The following is an 18,504-nucleotide window of genomic DNA, read 5'->3' on the forward strand; positions in this document are numbered from 1 at the left end:
AGCGCCTGCCGTGTGGGGCCGGAACGGGAGTTCCCCGGCTCTTTGTTTCCCTCCTCCGCGGGGGAGGATTACACAGTGCGGGACCAAGATGGCGGCGCCCAGCGCTGCGGCCCCGGAGGGCGAGGAGGGCTCGGGGGGCAAACCGAAGTCCCCAGCCGTCACCCCCCAGAAGATCCGGGAGCTGATAGACGGGGGGATCGCCCCGGAGGAGGCCGGCCCGGAGGGGTGAGCGGGGATCTGGGGGGGACACACAACAGCTGCCCCGGTTCATCGCCTCGGTTACCCCCCGTGGCTCCTGCGTTGGGCCCATTGGCGGGGGGCAGCAGCCCCACACCGGGTCAGCCGGGCCGCCAGCGCGGGCACCGTTACGGCCACACGGGCCCAGGCAGGCGAGGTGTCCCTTTCGAGCCGGGCTGGAGCGAGGGCCCCCGGGTGGTCCAGTCCCTCACGGTCCGGGGAGTGCGGGGGGGCGATGAACCCGGCAGAGGCTTTAGGAGCATTGTAGCCTGGGCCTCTTATTTGCCTGGCCAAAGGCAGGCGTCTGCCCGTCCATCCCTGGCATCGCAGAGGAGGCCGGTGGTTGCCTTGCGATGGGCCCGATTGTAGCTGGCACGTTGTCAGCGCAGCCCCATGGTTGGGTCCAGTTTGCACTAGCCTTTGTGTTTACAGTGGCTGGCTCTCAAGTGGATTTCTTTTCCCATTGTGAATCAGAATTGACTCCCTGCGTGGCTAGTCTTAAGCACGGCTCTGGTTATGAGTGGTGAGGAAATGTAGGAGCTGAAGATGGCCCCCAAGTTTTTGGCTGGGGTGACATGGAGGGTTGTGGTATTTTTTTAAAGGTGACCAAGAATGGGTGGAGTAGGGAAGGTTTCAGAGAGGATATTAAAAGTTCAGGTTTGGCCAACAGTTAATTTAAAATTGGCAGCAACGTATTAAGGAGGTGAAGTCTATGCATTAGGCTCTGATGTGGAATTGGATGTAGGCTCACAAATGAAGAAAAAGGTTTGTAATTCATCAGTGAAAAGATCGTGGTTGAAACCATCTAGCAAGAAGATATAAAGGGAGAAGAGGACAAGACAACGGGGGACTCTCACGTGGAGAGTGGAGGAGGAGGACCTACTAAAGGAGGTGTCGAAAGGAAAAGTTAGAGAAATTGGAGAAGAACCAGGAGAGGACAGAGTTACAGAAACCAAGGGAGCACAAGATTTTAAGAAGGAGGGCATTATTGGTGGTGTCAAAAGCAGCCCAGGCTCAGTCAAGGCCTCTGGATGCTACCAAAAGAAAATATTAAATACGAAATTCACACTTTTTCTCTCAGTCTTCTGTTCACCCCAGAAGCTAATGTAGCCTTGAGATGGGACGAGAACAATGTCATCTTGCTCCCAGTCTTGTGCCCTGTCATAGAATCATAGAACTGTAGGACTGGAAGGGACCTTCAGAGGTCATCTAGTCCAGGCCCCTGCACTCAAGGCATGACTACGTAGTAGCTAGACCAGGGGTTCTCAAACTGCGGGTCTGGACCCCTCATGGGGTCATGAAGTTATTATATGAGGGGTCACGAGCTGTCAGCCACCACCCCAAACCCCACTTTTCCTCCCGTATTTATAATGGTGTTAAATTAAAAACACTTTTTTATATGTTTAGAAGGGGGGGGGGTCGCACTCAGAGGCTTGCTATGTGAAAGGGGTCACCAGTACAAAAGTTTGAGAACCACTGAGTTAGACCATTCCTGACAGGTGTTTGGAGATTTTTAAGAACAGGTTAGACAATGATGGAGATTCCCCACTCTCTCTAGGCAATTTGTTCCTGTGCTTAACTATCCTGATAGAAAGATTTTCCTGGTGTCCAACCTAAACCTCCCTTGCTGCAATTTAAGCCACAGAATCATGCTGCTTCCTCGCAAAGTTCTCAGATTTAGTTTCAGCTTTCCGTATTACTTCACCAGATTTGGAAAAGAGGTGTGGGAACCCTCATGGAAAATGCGTGTCACCAGCTGTTACTGATCAGTGTCAGGAGATTGAGCGCTGATGTTTAGTGTACATCTTTGTTCCACTTAATTGGCCTTTGTTTTGTTAACACTTCTTAGAATCTAGGGTTTGTAGGACTTTTGGAAGAAATTTGTTTTGAGGTTAAACTTGAAGGGTGAGATTGGTAGAGGTGTTGTGGACTCATTTCTGTAATATGCATTTTCCTAGAACGTTAATTAAATCTTTACACAGAAGGCAAAGGGACTTTGCTTGCTGACCTGTTGCTTTATTTTAGAAAGGACACATCTGCCTTGTCAGAATCAACTAATGGATCTTCTCAAACAGATGCTCTTCCTTTGGAGACAACTAGTAAAGAAGCCTTCTTCAGCAGAGTAGAAACGTTTACTATATCCTTTTTGGTGCTGAGCTTTCTGTGTCAAAAGCTGACCTACCTGTACACTCCCCCCAAAAACCAACCCTGAATTTCTCATGGCAGTCAACCTCCATGCATGTCTCTTCACCCAGCCACTCCATTTCTTAAAAGGTGGAAAAGGTGTCCTTCAATAAAGACCCAGGTGAATTGTTTGGTTGGCCCAAGTATTTAGCTGAATACAGTTGTGATGTCTCTGTATTGTTGTCCTTAACATGAGCACTCTTTGAAGTGGGCAGGCAAACCTCATGACCTGTCCCCCCTGATATGTGCCAAATATGGATGGACCAATATAGAGAGTGACATGCTGAAGTGCTCCAGCTGCCAGGCCTTCCTTTGTGCAAGTTTGCAGCTGGCATTTGACTTCAACAAGTGTACGTACAACAGTCTCTCCATACAGATGATTGCTTAGTTCCTAATCTGGAAATAAAATTAAAGATTTCACATCAAAGTACCTAGAGCAGCCCCCTAAATTCATACTTGGGCATTTACATTTGGTATTTTCAATAGAAGCTGGGGGTATTCGGTAGCTCTGAAAATGGAGCCACTTATTTAGCAGGTTTAAGTTCATGCACCCAAGTTTAAAAACACCCTTGGGTTTTAAAGATCATAAAACCTCCTGCTTTAGGGCATCAACTGAGCTCTACTACTAGGGGCTGAGAAGAGATTTCCCTGGGGGCAGGTTATTCCATGAGTGCCTACTGCAGGGTTTCTGCACCATCTCCTAAAGCAGCTGGTACTGCCCACTGCAGGGACTATCTTTTTGTTCTGTGCTTGGACAGCGCCTAACACAAAGATATCCTGGTCCATGCCTCGGGCTCCTAGATGCTATGGCAATACAAATAATAATGGGCAACTGCTCTGAGCCAGTCTGGCATTTCCTTTGTAACAAAGAATTTATGGGGAGTTGTTAGCAGTTAAACTCTCTCTACTTGTTATGTTCATTTTATGTTTTTTCTAGTCTAGCAACCAATCTCAAGTTTTTCCCTTAGCCTTGGAGTACGATGGTTTCACCGCCCTTTAACTTGCTCTCCTTCCCTGTACATTCCTTTGTCTTGAGACCATATTAACCTACACCTGCAATTGAAACTGGAGCTTTCTGCTTCTTTTGGTCAAGTTCTTAATTTCCAAGTCCCCATCACCTGGACATTGGCAAACTCCTACCGTTTCATGATGAGCACTGGGGGCAATGTCCTAAGGGAGAGGGAGGGTTTGTGGCTGCAGGGAGGTGGAATAGGTTTTGCCTGGCTGAGAATGTCCCCTTCTTTCTCTCGTAACCTGCCCTGCTCCCCACTGCTGCTGGTTCCTGACTGCTCCCTCAGAGCATGAACCAGTGTGGGAAGAGAGAGCAAGTCCGAAGGTAAGACAGGGCAGGGAGAAATGAGTGTGGGGCCCAGTAGAGTTATCTGCAGGGAAGAAGAGCTGGTGGGTCAGAGAGTATGAGGCAGTCTGCCCCCAACGGGATGGGGTCCTGCTATAGGACAAGGGGAAGGGAACAGGAGATGGTTTAAGATGAGATTTTAACATCTGCAGTAAGTAACTTTTCAGGGTTTCTGCAGGCCAGATTTGTATGCAGCCATCCATTCAAATATCAATCAAAATGACAGCACCCTAGACATTAGAGCTACAGACACCCTGTTAGCTGTCATCCAGCCATCCCTCTTCTCCTGAGCTTTGTCCAACTAGATTGAAACATTCAGCATGCTTCCTGTGGAAGATTATTCCGCAGCTACGTAAATTTCAGTGCTGTTTGCCTTTCAGACAAGGAGAGGTGTGCGGAGCTGAAGAAAGCTTTGTGTACGGCCCATGAGAAGTTCTGTTTCTGGCCCGACAGCCCCTGCCCAGGTAGGTGTCACTAAGTCCAACCTGGGCAACAGTCCAAGAATGTGCTCTCTTTCTTCCTTTCTAGTGTTACTCCCCTCTCCTTTTGTATTGGCCTTCTCATAGCATTGCCTTCAATAGCACCTACCTTCAAGGTTGTTACAGTCCCTTTTTACAGAGAGAGATGACTGTTAAAAACTGTAATCGGGACGTGGCGGGGATTGCGGGACTCAGGGCATTTGTAAAGGGGTTAGAGAATTTATCTTTTTTAAAGCCCTCGCTTCACTAGGAAGTTGGGCCACGTTTCAGCAATGGATCAGGCTTAAAGGTGACCTGAAAAAGAGCAAAATAGTAGCTCCATGCTCCTTTTTGTGCTTGGCCTTCTAATGGCAGGAAGACCCTTATTTTTAATTTGGCATCACTGATTCCTCTTCTGTCTGAAATGACGAGCGTGCAGGGATCTGTATCGAAACTGAAGCCTCCTGCTTCTTGCTTCCCAATAGATCGCTTTGCCATTTTACTGGTTGGCGAGCCCATAGCCCTTGTCAGTGACTTCCTGGATCGCTTTCAAAGCCTGTGTCAGCTAGATCTTCAGCTGCCCTCTCTGAAACCAGAGGATGTGAAAAATATGGTGAGTTTGCGTTCACCATTGGGAGAAAGGTGGGGCGGGGGTTAGATGAAGGTGCCTGGCGTGCTGCCATTATATAAATCCATATAAAAAATGTCATTAAGGTTGAGACCTCAGAAGCCAAGAAAGGCTAAAGTTGAGAGTTGCCTGGGTAACCTTAGCTCTGCCCCTTGCGCATGCATCATCCTACAGTTTTAATAGTCTGCATGGGTAACCCGAGGTGTTCGCTGATGTTTGAGCGCTTAATTTTGCAACCGCAGCGTTCTCCTAACAAAGGTTTTGGTGTGGAATTTCCTCAGGTTTTTTCAAGATGGTTTTAAAAATTGTGTTCACTAATTGCACAGTTTGGGGAGGCAGCCCCCGAAAGTGGGTTTTTGTGTCACAATGTTGCAAATGTGCATAAAAATGTCAGCAGCCTCAGGTTCCCACTGCTCCATGTGGAAACGCTTCATGGGAAGGAAGCCGTGGACTCCTTTTTGTACAGCATGCTCTTAGCTGCAGAGGGAAGGAGGCCAGGCCTACCAGCAGACCCTCACCTCGATAACAGTTACTTGCCTGAATCAGTGAGGTGTCCTGAGCAGGAAGTAGCCACCAGCCTTGTCTCGTTAGCTGTATGGGGATTGTAAGGTAGAGCAACCAGCAAGTAGCAGCCTATAAATGCTCATCTTCTAATGGTTGCCCAGAGCACTCGGTCTAGTGCCCATCAGCCATGTACTAAGGCCCGTTGCTATAGTCAGGTGTTTGGTTGTCTCTCAGTATGACACCAGGGTGGAACTTATTTGCTGGAACCAAGGGTTCATCAGTTGGGTGGAAAGGAATAACAGTGGAAATGGTTGACCTCACTACCTCCATGGATAGCATATATATTGGCTTAGGCTTAAAATCCATAAGGGACATAGGCAGTGGGCAATGAACACATTTCTGTATCCCATCTGTCCCCTTTCTAATGCTCTGTTCTAAAAAGGGCCTCCCTGACAATGGGACCCTGGGGCTCCTTCCTCATTGTGTCTCAGCAATTCCCCATCAATGTACTCAGGTTACACACACACACACAATTCCCCATCAATGTACTCAGGTTACACACACACACACTGCCCCTGCCCTTTGGGATCTGACAGTCAAACTGGGTTCATTCTGGCTCCTGCATCATCGCCAGTAACGAAGATTTTGCAGGCCACATTCCACTTTCCATTTCACCTGTGCAGCCTTCTGGGGGGTGGAGGTTAGTCCAGCGATCAGAACTTTGTTGATGATTCTGTTGATCGTGCATGAGGCAGAAGGAGGAGGCCATCTCCCTCTCTGTGTTGGTTCTGAAGAGCTAACAGGAGTAGAAACTTACAATGGTCGCTAATGTCAGCCGCTCTGATTCTGGAAACACCCAGGGAACTCATCTGAGGAGTAAGAAGATGCCATTTTTTCCATAGCCACTTTCCTGATTGCAACATTATAATCATTTATTTATAGTACAGTAGTACTGAGATCAGAGCCCCACTGTGCTAGGTACTGTACAAATAGAGACAGTCTTTGCTCCAAGTGTGCCCCTTGTATTGGAACTCTGTTTGAGGGAGCACAAGCATGGCTCGTGACCCGCCCAGACCGTGACTGAGTTGTGTGTCCTCTGCAGTTCTTGACAGAAGATAAAATCAGCCTTCTCCTGCATCTGATCGAGGAGGAACTTGAATGCAAAACCGAAGGGGAGAAAACACCAATGAAATTGGGCTCTGACATCTTTCAAGTACATGTCCCCGCCTGCATCCTGGCCCTCTGTGGCTGGGCTTACAGGTCAGTAGGTGACTAATATCTGATGGTGAAAGCTAAAATGCTGTTTGTAAATGTCATACACGTGCTTCAAAATTAGGTAGCACTTTGCTGTAATTTGCTATGAAACCTGTCAGAAACTGAGGGGGCTAGAACACAAAGGACTGTCCTCTCCAATATTGCCTCTCCAGGGCCTGAGCTTCCAATGTTTAACAAGTGTCATCCTCTAGCTGCTATGGTTGCACAGAAAACCCCCCAAACAAACAATGAAGTGAGGTAACTGCTGCAGAGATAGACATCTGCCTGAGTTTGCAGAGAGCCTGAAACAATTGCTCTGAGCTGTCAACTGCCCCGTTAACTTAGATGCCAATGATGGTATTTCAAATAGACGTCAACACTGCTGATTATTTCACTGATCATCAAAGCATGAAAGAAAGGAAAGGAAGGACCATGCGAAGAGCTAACCGAGGTGTGTGTGCAAGTTGGTGTATAGATTTAAAATGTGTAGGCTTTTAACAACGCCTGGCGGGGGTGTGCGATGGGTTTCCCGGAAGTGGGAGCTCAGCTTTCAGACGTTTGGGGACCACTGGACTAAATGTTTAGTCGATCAAATACAGCTGCTTGTTCTAAAAATCGGTATCCATTTTGAGGGAGTGCCTAGATTTGTTCCTGACTTTCTCTCCTCACCCCGCTCTACCTGCCTCCAACCCACAGCCCTTCGTCAGGGTCCATGCACCTCCCGGTGATCACGTGTTCCCGCTGCATGAGGAAGGTGGGGCTGTGGGGTTTCCATCAGATTGAGTCTTCCATGCTCGAGTTGGACTCTTCCTTTGGACTCGGCAGCACTCCCACCACGCCCACAGAGGCGCGCACGGACCGAGCCCCACTGGTGCCCACGTCTCCCCGCAGGATGATCACGAGGAGCCAGGACACGACGTTTCCTCCGGGCTCAGAGCAGGTAAGCTTCACCTCTCTCGGTCAGAGAGGTCCCTCCAGGTTTCTCTGGGAAGGAGGTTTGGAAAGAGATGGAGACAACTAGCAAATCTGTGTGGGCTGAAGCCCTGTGGCCTTGTGAAAAGACCTGTGATTGCAATGTGTATCGAAGGCCTTCATGGCAGTGTATTTACTATCCCAGCTTCAGACGTGCTGTTTGTATAGAGTGAGATGTATGTCCTAGGGAAGGAGAAAAATGTCTGGGCCAGCATGATGGTCTAGTGCAGAGCTGGGCAAACTACAGCCCACGGGCCACATCCGGCCAGCGGGACCCTCCTGCCCGGCCCCTGAGCTCCTGGTCTGGGAGGCTGCCCCCGGCCCCTCCCCCGCTGTTCCCCCTCCCCCGCAGCCTCAGCTCACTGCGCTGCTGGCACAATGCTCTGGGCGGCGGGGCTGTGAGCTCTTGCCGGGCAGCGCAGGTGCAGAGCCGCCAGCCACCGGCGCTCCAGGCAGCGCGGTAAGGGGGCAGGAAGCGTTGGATAGAGGGCAGGGGAGTTCGAGGTGGTGGTCGGGGGAGGGGGTGTGGATAGGGGTCAGAGGGCAGGGAACAGGGGGATTGAATGGGGGCAGGGGTCCCGGGGGGGCAGTCATGGGGGGGGTTGGATGGGGCGGTGGGGGGTGGTCAGGGAGAAGGGGTGGTTGGATGGGGCAGAGGTCCGGGGGGGCAGTCAGGAATGAGAGGAGGGGTTAGATGGGGTGGTGGGGGGCAGTCAGGGGCAGGGGCTCCGGGGGCGGTCAGGGGACAGGGAGGGTGGATGGGGTTGGAGTCCCGACGGAGCGAGAAGCAGGAGAGGTCGGATAGGGGTCAGGCCACACCTGGCTGTTTGGGGACACAGCCTCCCCAACCAACCCTCCATACAATTTTGGAAACCCGATGTGGCCCTCAGGCCAAAAAGTTCGCCCGCCCCTGGTCTAGTGACAGCCCCATGTGTTGCCACTCATGGGATCTCGGTTTGGGTCCTGCTCATGGCTGCTGAGCCAGGTGGGTTGGGACGGCTGCAGCAGAAAAGACGAGTGGGCTTCTCACACTCTAGTGACCCCCCTCTGCTTTGGCCAACTGAAGCCAGGTCCCTGACTGCAAAGAGCTCAGGCAGCCCTCCACCAGCGAGTTGGTTTGCTGGGGTGGAGCTCCCTGCATAGATCTGAAATTAGAACATCCCTCTTGGGAATGTTAAAGCGACATGATCAGGTAGTTTAAGGCCAGGTAGGGACTTCCCTTAGCACTGCTAATGTATTTGAGCATAAGCTTTCGTGAGCTACAGCTCACTTAAGCTTATGCTCAAATAAATTGGTTAGTCTCTAAGGTGCCACAAGTCCTCCTTTTCTTTTTGCGAATACAGACTAACACGGCTGTTACTCTGAAACTTAGCACTGCTGTAATCCTGCTGGCAAGCAGCCTCCAAGTGCCACCTGGTGGGGATGGCTGATGGGGGGAGGCTGTGGGAATCACGCATTCTGCTGAGAGTATAAATCCCCCCAAATGGCCACTGTCCTGGCCCTTGTGCTAGACAAGAAGCTGGGCTCAGTTGTGATGAACGTGCCGGGGACTCTTTAAAGAGGCCACTGAACGTGGACAAAACCCAGTGGTTTTCTCTGGCTCCCAACTCCAGAAACTAAACCTAGCCTGTGCTGCTTAATCACAGGGGGTCTCCCTAAATTTTGGCCTGGACTCTGCAGGTAGAGAAGTGTCTGACTATATTACAGCACCGTGCTCTGTGGCTACTCCAGATTTGCACCATTTTAACTGGAGTCAGGATCTGGTCCCAGGTGGGTACTTGGGGTGGATTTCTGATTTACAACACAGTCGCTGGCAGCCTCCTTTTGCCATTGCCCCCCAGTGAAGATGGCTCCTTGTTTGATCCAGATCTGCAGACATGAGCATTCTTTCCAGTGGAATCTGGTTCCGATGCCCAAGCACCAGGCATCTCTTTAAGCAGGTTACTGATACACTGGCGCTTTTGCGCTCGGGGTCGGATTAGTTTCTTCAAGGCTCCAAGGCAGCTCTCCCCCAGCCTGGGCTCTGTCGCGCTGCTGTGTTTCCAGTCCCGCTGCTTTTCTGGGGCGACCCCCTGCAGGCCTGTGGGACCTACATCCTTTCATCCCTCTCTTGTGTGATGGCATGAAAGAGAGCTTTGGTGCCATTATCCAGGCCAAGTTTATCAAGGCCAAGTTCACAGAGCAGCCCCAGCTTTGCTGCTGCAGAGTAACGGGAGATGAAGCTGCAAAAACAGCAGGACTGAAGGATTTCATTATAAATCAGGGAGCATCGTGTGCTGTGAGCACCGGTCCCTCTCGCCTGTGCAGATTGAAGCCGGGTCCCTGGGAGAGACCACTGGGGAAGAGGAGGAAGGGGTTACTTCTGTCTCTTTTTAAAGTGCTGGTGGGAGGTGCCTGACTGTGGGCCCCACAGGCTGGAATTTTCTCTACGGCCCAAACTTTCCAAAGTGGCCATCGACTGCCTGCATCTTAGGCCAGGTTTGCCGAAGCGCTGAGCACCCTCAGCTCTCAGTGACTTACTCAGAGCTGTAGGTGCTCAGCGCCAATGAGAATCCGCCCCCATGGGTCTCTGAAATCCAGGCACCTCCATCAATGCGGCTTTTGAAAATGTTGGCCTCTGACTGTTTTTATTTATAGACCTCTCTGGGACGGTCAAAATCTCCCAGTGAGTCAGGAGGAAAATGCCCCCAACGTGCGCTCTGTCCGTCATCCCAGAGCTACCCCTGAAAATTCAGCGAGCAGGCTCATTCAGTCTAGCTGTGTCTGCCCGCTTTGGGAATAGCACTGAAGTTGTATCCAGGCCATTGGTGAGGTAGCTGGGGCAAAGCCTAGAGGGTGGGGAGAATCCCCTTTGTTCGAGAGCCCCAGCGGGTTTTTTTGCGGAGTGGGGATGCGAGTGCTGTCGTTTGCGCAGGGAGGTCGAAGGCTAGCCGCGTTCAGATGCCTGGGGATGAGTGCGGAATAAATCCCAGGGCGTTCTGTAGCGCCCGTGTAAACGCTCATTTCCTGGCTGGGTGGTGGTTGCATTTTGATGCATTTTTACAGTTGCACGCCTTAGGATCCGTCACTCACGTCGCTGCAAGCTAATTGGGCGTGGATTCTGCCGAAAGTGCTAAAACCCTTACCCTGGGCACAGCGCCACCTCCTGTGGGGGAGGAAGTATGACAGCTAGGCTCAGTGCAGCACGTCCACCTCTCCTGCAATGGTGCTGGCGCCAGAGGTCAGGAAGCCTCCGCAGGGCCTTGCAGGTGGAAGGCGAGGGGCAGCAAGCCGTGTTTGTTATGGGCAGTGGCCTGTGCCGTCTTTCGTCCCGCACTCATGGGTCTTTTCAGGCTGGTTGTCTGGGGCCAGCCCTGGAAATGTGCTCTCCGAACAAAGGTCTCCCCGAAAGCGTCAAGCTGCGTTTGGGTAAGGCTGGCTGTGTATGGATCGGTTGGACTGGGGAAGAGAGGTAAGTGATGTGCCAGCCACTCGGATCTGCTCCCTACAGCACCTAACCAGGCTCTAGAGCTGGGCTGAGCAGTACTAGGCGCGAGGATCTCCTGTGCTTCGAGTGCAGGTCCCTTCCTCCAGCAGCTGAGGAAGTGCTGGTGGCCATGGGAACTCTGCTGTCCATCAGGAGCTAACTTTCCCCTCCCTCCTTCCCACTGGTAGCACGAGAAGAGCCCATCCCCTGTGACAGCCCGTATGCGGAGCTGGGATAGCTCGAGCCCCGTGGACCGGGCCGAGCCAGAGGCATCAAGTCCGTCAACGAGGAGCCGCCCGGTAACCCGCAGCATGGGGCAGGGGGACAGCGTGGAGGTGCCATCCAGCCCCCAAAGGAGAGCCAAGCGGGCACGCCTCTGCTCTTCCAGTAGTTCGGTGAGTGCCTGGCCATGCGCCCAAGAGGATTTGCCACTCTCTCAAGAACCCAGGTCAGGTTTTCCCTGCTGCTGGCAATGTCTTTGCAACTGGCTTCCTCTTCCATGTGTTACTCTGTCCTGGCTACATCCCCTGAAGCAGAGAGAACATCACCACCATCCCTTCCAGTTAGTTTCTATGTTTCTATCCAGCTTGGGGAAATTAAACCTTCTGCCTCTTCTCAAATCTGGCAAAGTCAGATCCTTTTGCAGGCCCAGGCGGGATTGGGAGGAAGATACCTCTGTGTTGTGGATTTGAATCCAGATAGGCCTGGTTGTGATGGGAAGTCGCTTCCCTCTGGGGGCTGCTTGGTGGCCTTTGTGTAACGAATCGGGGTCATGGAGTGGTATCCTTGCTGGTGAGACAGGTGTCATCTTATCAAAGCACCATCATTGCAGTGAATTTGCTCCCTTAAACCTCAACAGAGGGGCCATGGAAACACTCTTAAAGACGGCCCCTCCAGCTCAGTGCTCAGGTGCACGAATGGGAGATGTGAGAGGGCTGCTGCAGGGTCCACTGAATGTGCTTCTTTCACTGGCAGTTATCAAATACTTTCCACCCAGGCTGTGGGGTGGAACCTACCCTTCCCCAGACATCCCTGGAGCTGAATGACACCCGTGTCCTAGGTGGTGGTGCTCTGCTGTTCTCTGCTGCCCTGGAGAGGGCTCCCCAGCATGGCTTTGGAGGCTGGAGTTGGGGGTGATTTTAAATCAGTGTCTGACTGTATTATTGTTAATAACGTCTCTTTAAAACAAGTCGTCACTCCTCTCCCTGCAGGACACTCCCACTAGAAACTTCTTTGATCCCAGCTCTCAGCACCGCGACTGGTGCCCTTGGGTCAACCCAGTGCAGGAGAAGGCTGTCTCAGGGGACATCAGCAACCAATTGGAGCTGACGTCTGTGAAGGCGGAGCCTGGCTGGCAGGTGGTGCTGAATGTTCTCCTGGCCGCCAGGAAATCAAACAGAGCAGCTGACGCAGAGCTTGTGGTGAGAGCTCTAGCAAAGCCCTTGCAGGGATGATTTAATTGGGGATTTGTCCTGCTTTGAGCAGAGGATTGGACTAGATGACCTCCTGAGGTCTCTTCCAACCCTAATCTTCTATGATTTTATGAATTGAGATCCCAAAACTGAAACCCACCTCAATCTTTGAACCCCCCCAATCTCCCAAAGGGAGCAGGGGATTGGACTAGATGACCTCCTGAGGTCTGTTCCAACCCTAACATTCTATGAATTGAGATCCCAAAACTGAAACCCACCTCAACTTTTGAACCCCCACCCCCGATCTCCCAAAGGCCTACTCCAGTTTGCTCCAAACTTGGCATTAAAATTCTACTTTGGGCTGAGATCCTACATACAAAATTGGGGCAGCTTGGTTCTGATCCGCCAGAAAGGGTTTTGATTCTAGTAGCCCTGACTGACGCACGCTGGCTGGCATCTACATGCCCATTCAGAAGCAGCTGGAGCGTCATCCACTTTCCAGCTCCACAAACTCACTGACTCAAACTGCCCCAGCTCTCTAAGGGAAGAATTAGCAGGAGCCTGAAGCTGCTAGTAACTTACACAGATGGAGTCAGGTGAGTCTGTCTATCCAGGGGGAAAGTGAAAGTGGAACCAGAGCCTGGACAGTTTAGAAGGTGCTGAAGATATTTACAGCAACCCCGTACGCAGCACACATGCGTATATAAATCCACCATGTCAGAGAGGGACTGTCGGCATAGCTATGGAGAGATGATAGTCTCTGTAGAGAAGGATGAATCTAGCTTCCCATTATAAGCCTGTTTTTTGACATATCTACCTCTATCTTAGCCAAAACCGGCCCGAGCTACCCCAAAAGAGAGGCGTCGGGGGGAGTAAAACTGACAAACCGCTTGTGCTAGAGAATGGCCTTTGTTCTAGCTTGGGGCGGGGCGGGGGGGTTGGGGTTTCAGCATTTGTCTTTGAAGATTCAAGCGATTTGTGTCATGGGCAGAATTGCTGGGTGTCTAGGAGCTTTCAGCGGCTTGCCCAGATGACAGCTGGACAGAGTTTGACAGATACTTTATCAGGCTGGTGGAACAAGCATAGGCTGGAGGTTAGTGCCCAGGCCTGGGAATCAGGAGATCTCAGTTCTATTCGTGGCGCCGACTCTATCACTGCCCCATTCCATGCCTCAGTTTCCCCTTCAGTAAAATGGGTTATCTACTAAGGGCTTGTGTCTGTACAGCAAGTGCAACCCTTGGATGAAAGGACTGGTGGTTCCGTCCTGTACCACTTTCTCGGTCTATCCTCTCTCCTGTGGCTTTAGAGGGAACCCCCCCAGCTGGGCCATTGGGGTGCGACTCCCTGCTGGAGTGACTTGACCTCTGATTGTCCCCTTGTTTCCTTCTTGTTGCAGAGCCTCTCGGTAAAATCCTGCAAGGTGTTCCGGATATTCCGGCAGTGGGAAGCCGCGTGCTCCTCTTGAAGACGCTTGGCCCTGGCCAGGGAATTCCTGCCAGACGGGCAGCATGGGACATTGGGTTGGGTTAGAGAGAGAGCTGCTTGGCAGTTGCTTGCCAGGCAGCTCCTGGAGATGCTCCTCCAGGCCCAGCGAGCAGCGGGAGCCCTTTCCTTGGGGATGCAGGTAATTTGTGGGTGGCCAAAGCACGGTGTGAAGGCCACACTCGGCCCTGGCTGTAAACCGCAGCCGACGGCAGTTTGATTTGAAATCCCGGGTGAGCATATGGGCACGTTTGCCGAAGCCTACACCCTTCTTGCAAGCTGCCACTGCAGCTCTCGGAGCCACCGGCTTTGGATAGCCCCCCACCGGGTCTGCATTTCCCCCACCTCCAACCAGAGCAGGCTCCATGCGGGGAGGATCTTTTCTGCCAAGGAACTACGTCCATTTCATTGGTGAGTGCAGCAGAGGGGCCGAGGCCTGTCCCTCTATGCACACCATACAGGGGCCTATGTGCCAGGGCCCTGCTGGCTTGGGGATGTGATGACAGGTAGTAATAAAATCTTTCACTTTTTTTTTTTTCTTTTCCCCCTCAGCTGTCTGGCACTCCTTCCTTTCAGGGGTGGGGCTGACCAGTGACACGCAGTCTTAGGCCTGGGCAGTGTTACACAGTTCTGTTCTGCGGGGGTCCCTGCTCCCCACACATGGGCACAACACCTCCCCCAATTCCCTGCCTGCAGACCCACAGTACCTTTCCTGCTCCACCACCAGGCACAGGGTGTCGCACCAGAAGCTCTGGCACCTCAGAAAGAGCCAGGCTGGCTTTGTCCACAGGTTGGGGGTTCCAGGCAGGCATGAGGGAGCTTAGAGGAGGGGGAGGATCCAATCATGGCTGCACAGGTCATTTTCTACAAGGCCCCATGGAACCTGTGATGCCTTGACCGCACTTCTGCTGGGACTGGGAGGCCCACGCCGTGCTCACGGTGACCCGGGAATCGCACCATGAGCATCCAGCCCAGTTTGGCCAACCCAAGAAGTTTGAAGAAGCGTCTGAACGTGCAGGAGCTTGCCCAAGCCCTGCTGGGTTAACCCCTCTCCAGCAGGTCAATGCAGAGAAAGAGGAGGCCATTCTGTAGCCAGAACTGGTTCCCTAAATCTACCCCCGCTCCTTTCGCTCTGGCAAGTGGTAATAATTCTGAATTCATATGGTGCCACTCATCCCATAGATCCCAGGATGCTTCACTTGTTATACCCCTGGCATTACTAAAATGCAGCTACCTCTGGTGTGGCGCAAGGCAGCCAGCCAGTGCAATGCACAGCGCTGGCAGAGGCTGTTCAAGGACACTGAGCAAACCCTCTTGAGAAGGAAGTTGTAAGGCTCTCTAATAGCCACACTGCACAGATGGGACCTCTGCATTTCACATCTGCCCCACATGGAACTCTGCCTTGGAGGACGACAAACTAAGCTGCCCCTGCTGGGATCTGAACTCCTGCTTCTAGGGAATCTGGGCATGTCCAGCTGTCTTGAAAGACTTTTATAGACTAGTCCATTGACAAGCTCCTTTTGGCCAAGGGTCCATGTGCCCTTGATGTATCTCCTGCCTGCCCCAGGTGCCCACTGCACCTGTCGTCACTGGTCTTTGGTCCACCCAGCTCTGGAATATGGCTAGGTGCCAAGGTGATATGCGGTCAAATGGTGGCACGAGAGCCCCCAGGCCCCCCAAAATACACGATGGAAACTACCTGTGTTCGAGCCCCTGAATGCAGCCAACCACAAATCCTAAGAGCCAGCAGAGTAAACACCGCCCTCCCCCGGAAACCTCTTTCACAAGAAGGGGCGTGGTGACAGACAGACCTGGCTCCGGCTGATTCATGATCAAACAGCCGGCTCGCTGGCCACATGACATCTCCCTGGGTGCTGCCACCCCAGCAGAGGCCTCACAATCCGTGCAGGATTGGTGCCCGCCAGCACCACTTACTGTCGCTGTCCCGCCATGCGTGTCCCTTCTAGGGGATCCCCCGCAACTCGCCCCACCCGTGCCGTGCTCCCTTTCGTTTCTATCGGGGATTCCTCTCCTCTCACCCCAATGGGACGCTGTCGCCAACATTTTTTCACAGTTAACTACAAGCTGAGGTTGACTATTCCTATGTCCACCTCTAGCCTCTTTACCAACGTGGATTAAAACCCATAATGCCCCTGTCAGGTAGGTCATGTTATATTATCTCCATTTTACAGTTGTGGAAATTGAGCCAGAGAAGTTAAGGTTAGCCCAGGGACCGAAAACAAACCCCCACGAGCTGTGAATAAAATCAGGCCCCAGCAACCCCCTGCCCAGAGCCGGGCCTGGAACCCAGGAGTCCTGATTCCCAGCTACCTGATCCAGCCACTCCGTGGGACGGGTTCAGACTAATATTGTTCTTCCCTCTGCATTTGAGGTCACCTACTTTTTTATAAAAGCTTGTTGTGAGGGTAAAGTTACAATAAAACGCTTAACAAATTCCATCAGGCGTGACTTCCTCGGGGTCAGCAGTTTGGACTGAGCGGAAACAGGGAGTTGAACTTTAACCTCCTGTCCCGCTGGAGACTGGCTTTGTTAATGTTAGACCTTTGCACTTGACAGCATCTCCTCTCGCTCCTTCCTGGGGTCGAGCTTCGCTTGGGTGATCCAAATTCAGCTCCCTTTCCTGGGGCTGGGCTCGCCTGGCACCCTCCTGGATTCGAAAGCTGAGCAGGTTCACGCTATGGTGAGTGGGTGTGTCTGACCTTTCGAAGCCTGATGTCTTATCTGCAAGGGCTCTGCCTTCCAGTGATAAATCAGCAGGGGGAAGGGAGCTCGGCTTGGGATTTTGCCAAAACCACAAACACCAAGCGAACCAGCTGTTTTATTCAAAAAACCTCCAGCAAATTCATAGGCTGTGGGCTCTGTCAGCAACAAGCTCTTGCTCCGATACTTGGCATGTAACTGTTCCCCCGATGCTTCTCCGTAGGGGACGCTTCCTTCCATGCGTGATCCTCTGAGCCGAGGAGATGGGAGGAGGACTGTAATGTGTAATTAACGGTTGTTAATAGCGAACTCCCCAGCCACGCCTCTGCTGTGTCCCTCGTGGAGGGAGGTGAACCTTTCAAGCTCCCTGTTAAATCACTCGCAGCTTCTTTCCATGGTGCGATGGGTATGGCCCGGGCCCCACTGGGGTGCTCACTATCAAAGCCAACAGCAGGATCAGGGCCTAGAGCTGGCAGACAAGTAGCCAGGTATTGCTGTCATCTGTGTCCTTCCACGTTGCCTCCGGTGCTAGATTGGAGCACCCGCCCCCGATCGGTCCGCTGAGCCTCCAGCCCCTCTAAAGGCTGGCTCTGCCCCCGAAGTGAGTCCGAGTCCATGTTTGTCTCCAATAGTCACTTGACAAGTCAAAAGATTCTTTTCCTAACATGCCCTGCCCCTGAAGCTGAGAGCCAAGCTGGGCTCTTTCCTTCTCACGTCATCCCGAGGAATCAAGTTGCCTTCCCAGACTGGAATGCAGCAAGCGTGTGGGCTGCTGATGTGCAAGGAGGAAGAGAATCCACCTGGCTCTCCTGTAGCCGGGGTGGCTTGAGGGGAGCGAAATGCTGGGACGTCCGTCTCCCTGCGTTGTCTATTCAGACTGTTTGAGCCTGTGCCCGATACCCTTGCTCACCTTGAGTCGTGCCTTACTCCTGGAGTAGTCCTGTTGATTTCTGACCCGAAGCTCCTCGAGACCCCGCCCAAGCTCAGAGCCCCCTTGTGCTGTACAGCCCTGCTCCGAAGAGCTCCCCAGCTAAACAGAGGACAGGCACGGGGTGGGAGTGGAGACAGGCACTGGGGGTGGGAGGGGGAAGTGTCTTCCCCAGGGTCATACAGCAGCTCTCTGCCTATGCAGGGAACAGAGCCCAGGTCTCTGCTGGGTCCCAATCCTGTGCCCTGCTTACCCAGTTGTCTGTGACGTGCCAGCACGCTCGTGGTCCTATATAAACACGAGCTCCTTATTTGTGTCTGTGCTGAAAGCCGTGGAAAGGCGCAGCACAGGCCAGAGGGACAATGAGCCGGAAAATACCCATTCCAATGATTTATTGACCCTGCTGCTGGTCACCCATTCGTTTTCATTGCCATGCTGCCAGGGCTGCAGGTAGCCCATTGTCCTTCGAGGCCCTGCCCAACAAGAATCAGAGTAAAAATAAGAAACAGAACAAAAGTTATCACTGGGTATGGTGGAAGTGTAATCTACAAGTGTACACTGGAAGGCTGCCTGGCGCCTCTCTCAAGCCAAGGTCAAGCAACCAGTTAGGAGGGGCCAGGGAGATGTGGGGGAGGCATAAGAAACACTAAAAGCTAAAGAAATGCCTGTCCCTGATCGAAACACAACCTGCTTCCTCACCCCTCCCATGGGATCCAAAAGAGGTGGCTCCCAGACTCGCAACCCCCCAAGACGGAACATGACCATAAACGGTAAGGGGTGGGACCCAGGGCAGGCACTTCAGGTATAATTATGCCTGCTAAGAAGCTGGGGACTGGGACCCGGGAAACAAGGCTCTGCGGGGTCAGAGCTATGGAGACGCTTGCTTAAAACTAACCCCAAT

At 52.4% G+C, this 18,504-nt stretch overlaps 1 protein-coding gene across 1 annotated transcript; it reads left to right on the forward strand.

Annotated features, from left to right (window-relative positions):
- Positions 1–69: 69 nt before the first annotated feature.
- On the forward strand, positions 70–16,447 carry ZC3HC1 (zinc finger C3HC-type containing 1). The gene is made up of 10 exons (XM_074942728.1): positions 70–225; positions 2,263–2,374; positions 2,621–2,771; positions 4,159–4,242; positions 4,722–4,849; positions 6,471–6,628; positions 7,319–7,562; positions 11,249–11,455; positions 12,272–12,481; positions 13,869–16,447. The coding sequence occupies exons 1-10, from the start codon at positions 89–91 to the stop codon at positions 13,935–13,937; spliced, it is 1,500 nt and encodes a 499-aa protein (XP_074798829.1). The 5' UTR covers positions 70–88; the 3' UTR covers positions 13,938–16,447.
- Positions 16,448–18,504: the final 2,057 nt, after the last annotated feature.

The sequence above is a fragment of the Natator depressus genome, chromosome 1, assembly GCF_965152275.1.
Source record: "Natator depressus isolate rNatDep1 chromosome 1, rNatDep2.hap1, whole genome shotgun sequence".
Classification (NCBI taxonomy): Eukaryota; Metazoa; Chordata; order Testudines; family Cheloniidae; genus Natator; species Natator depressus.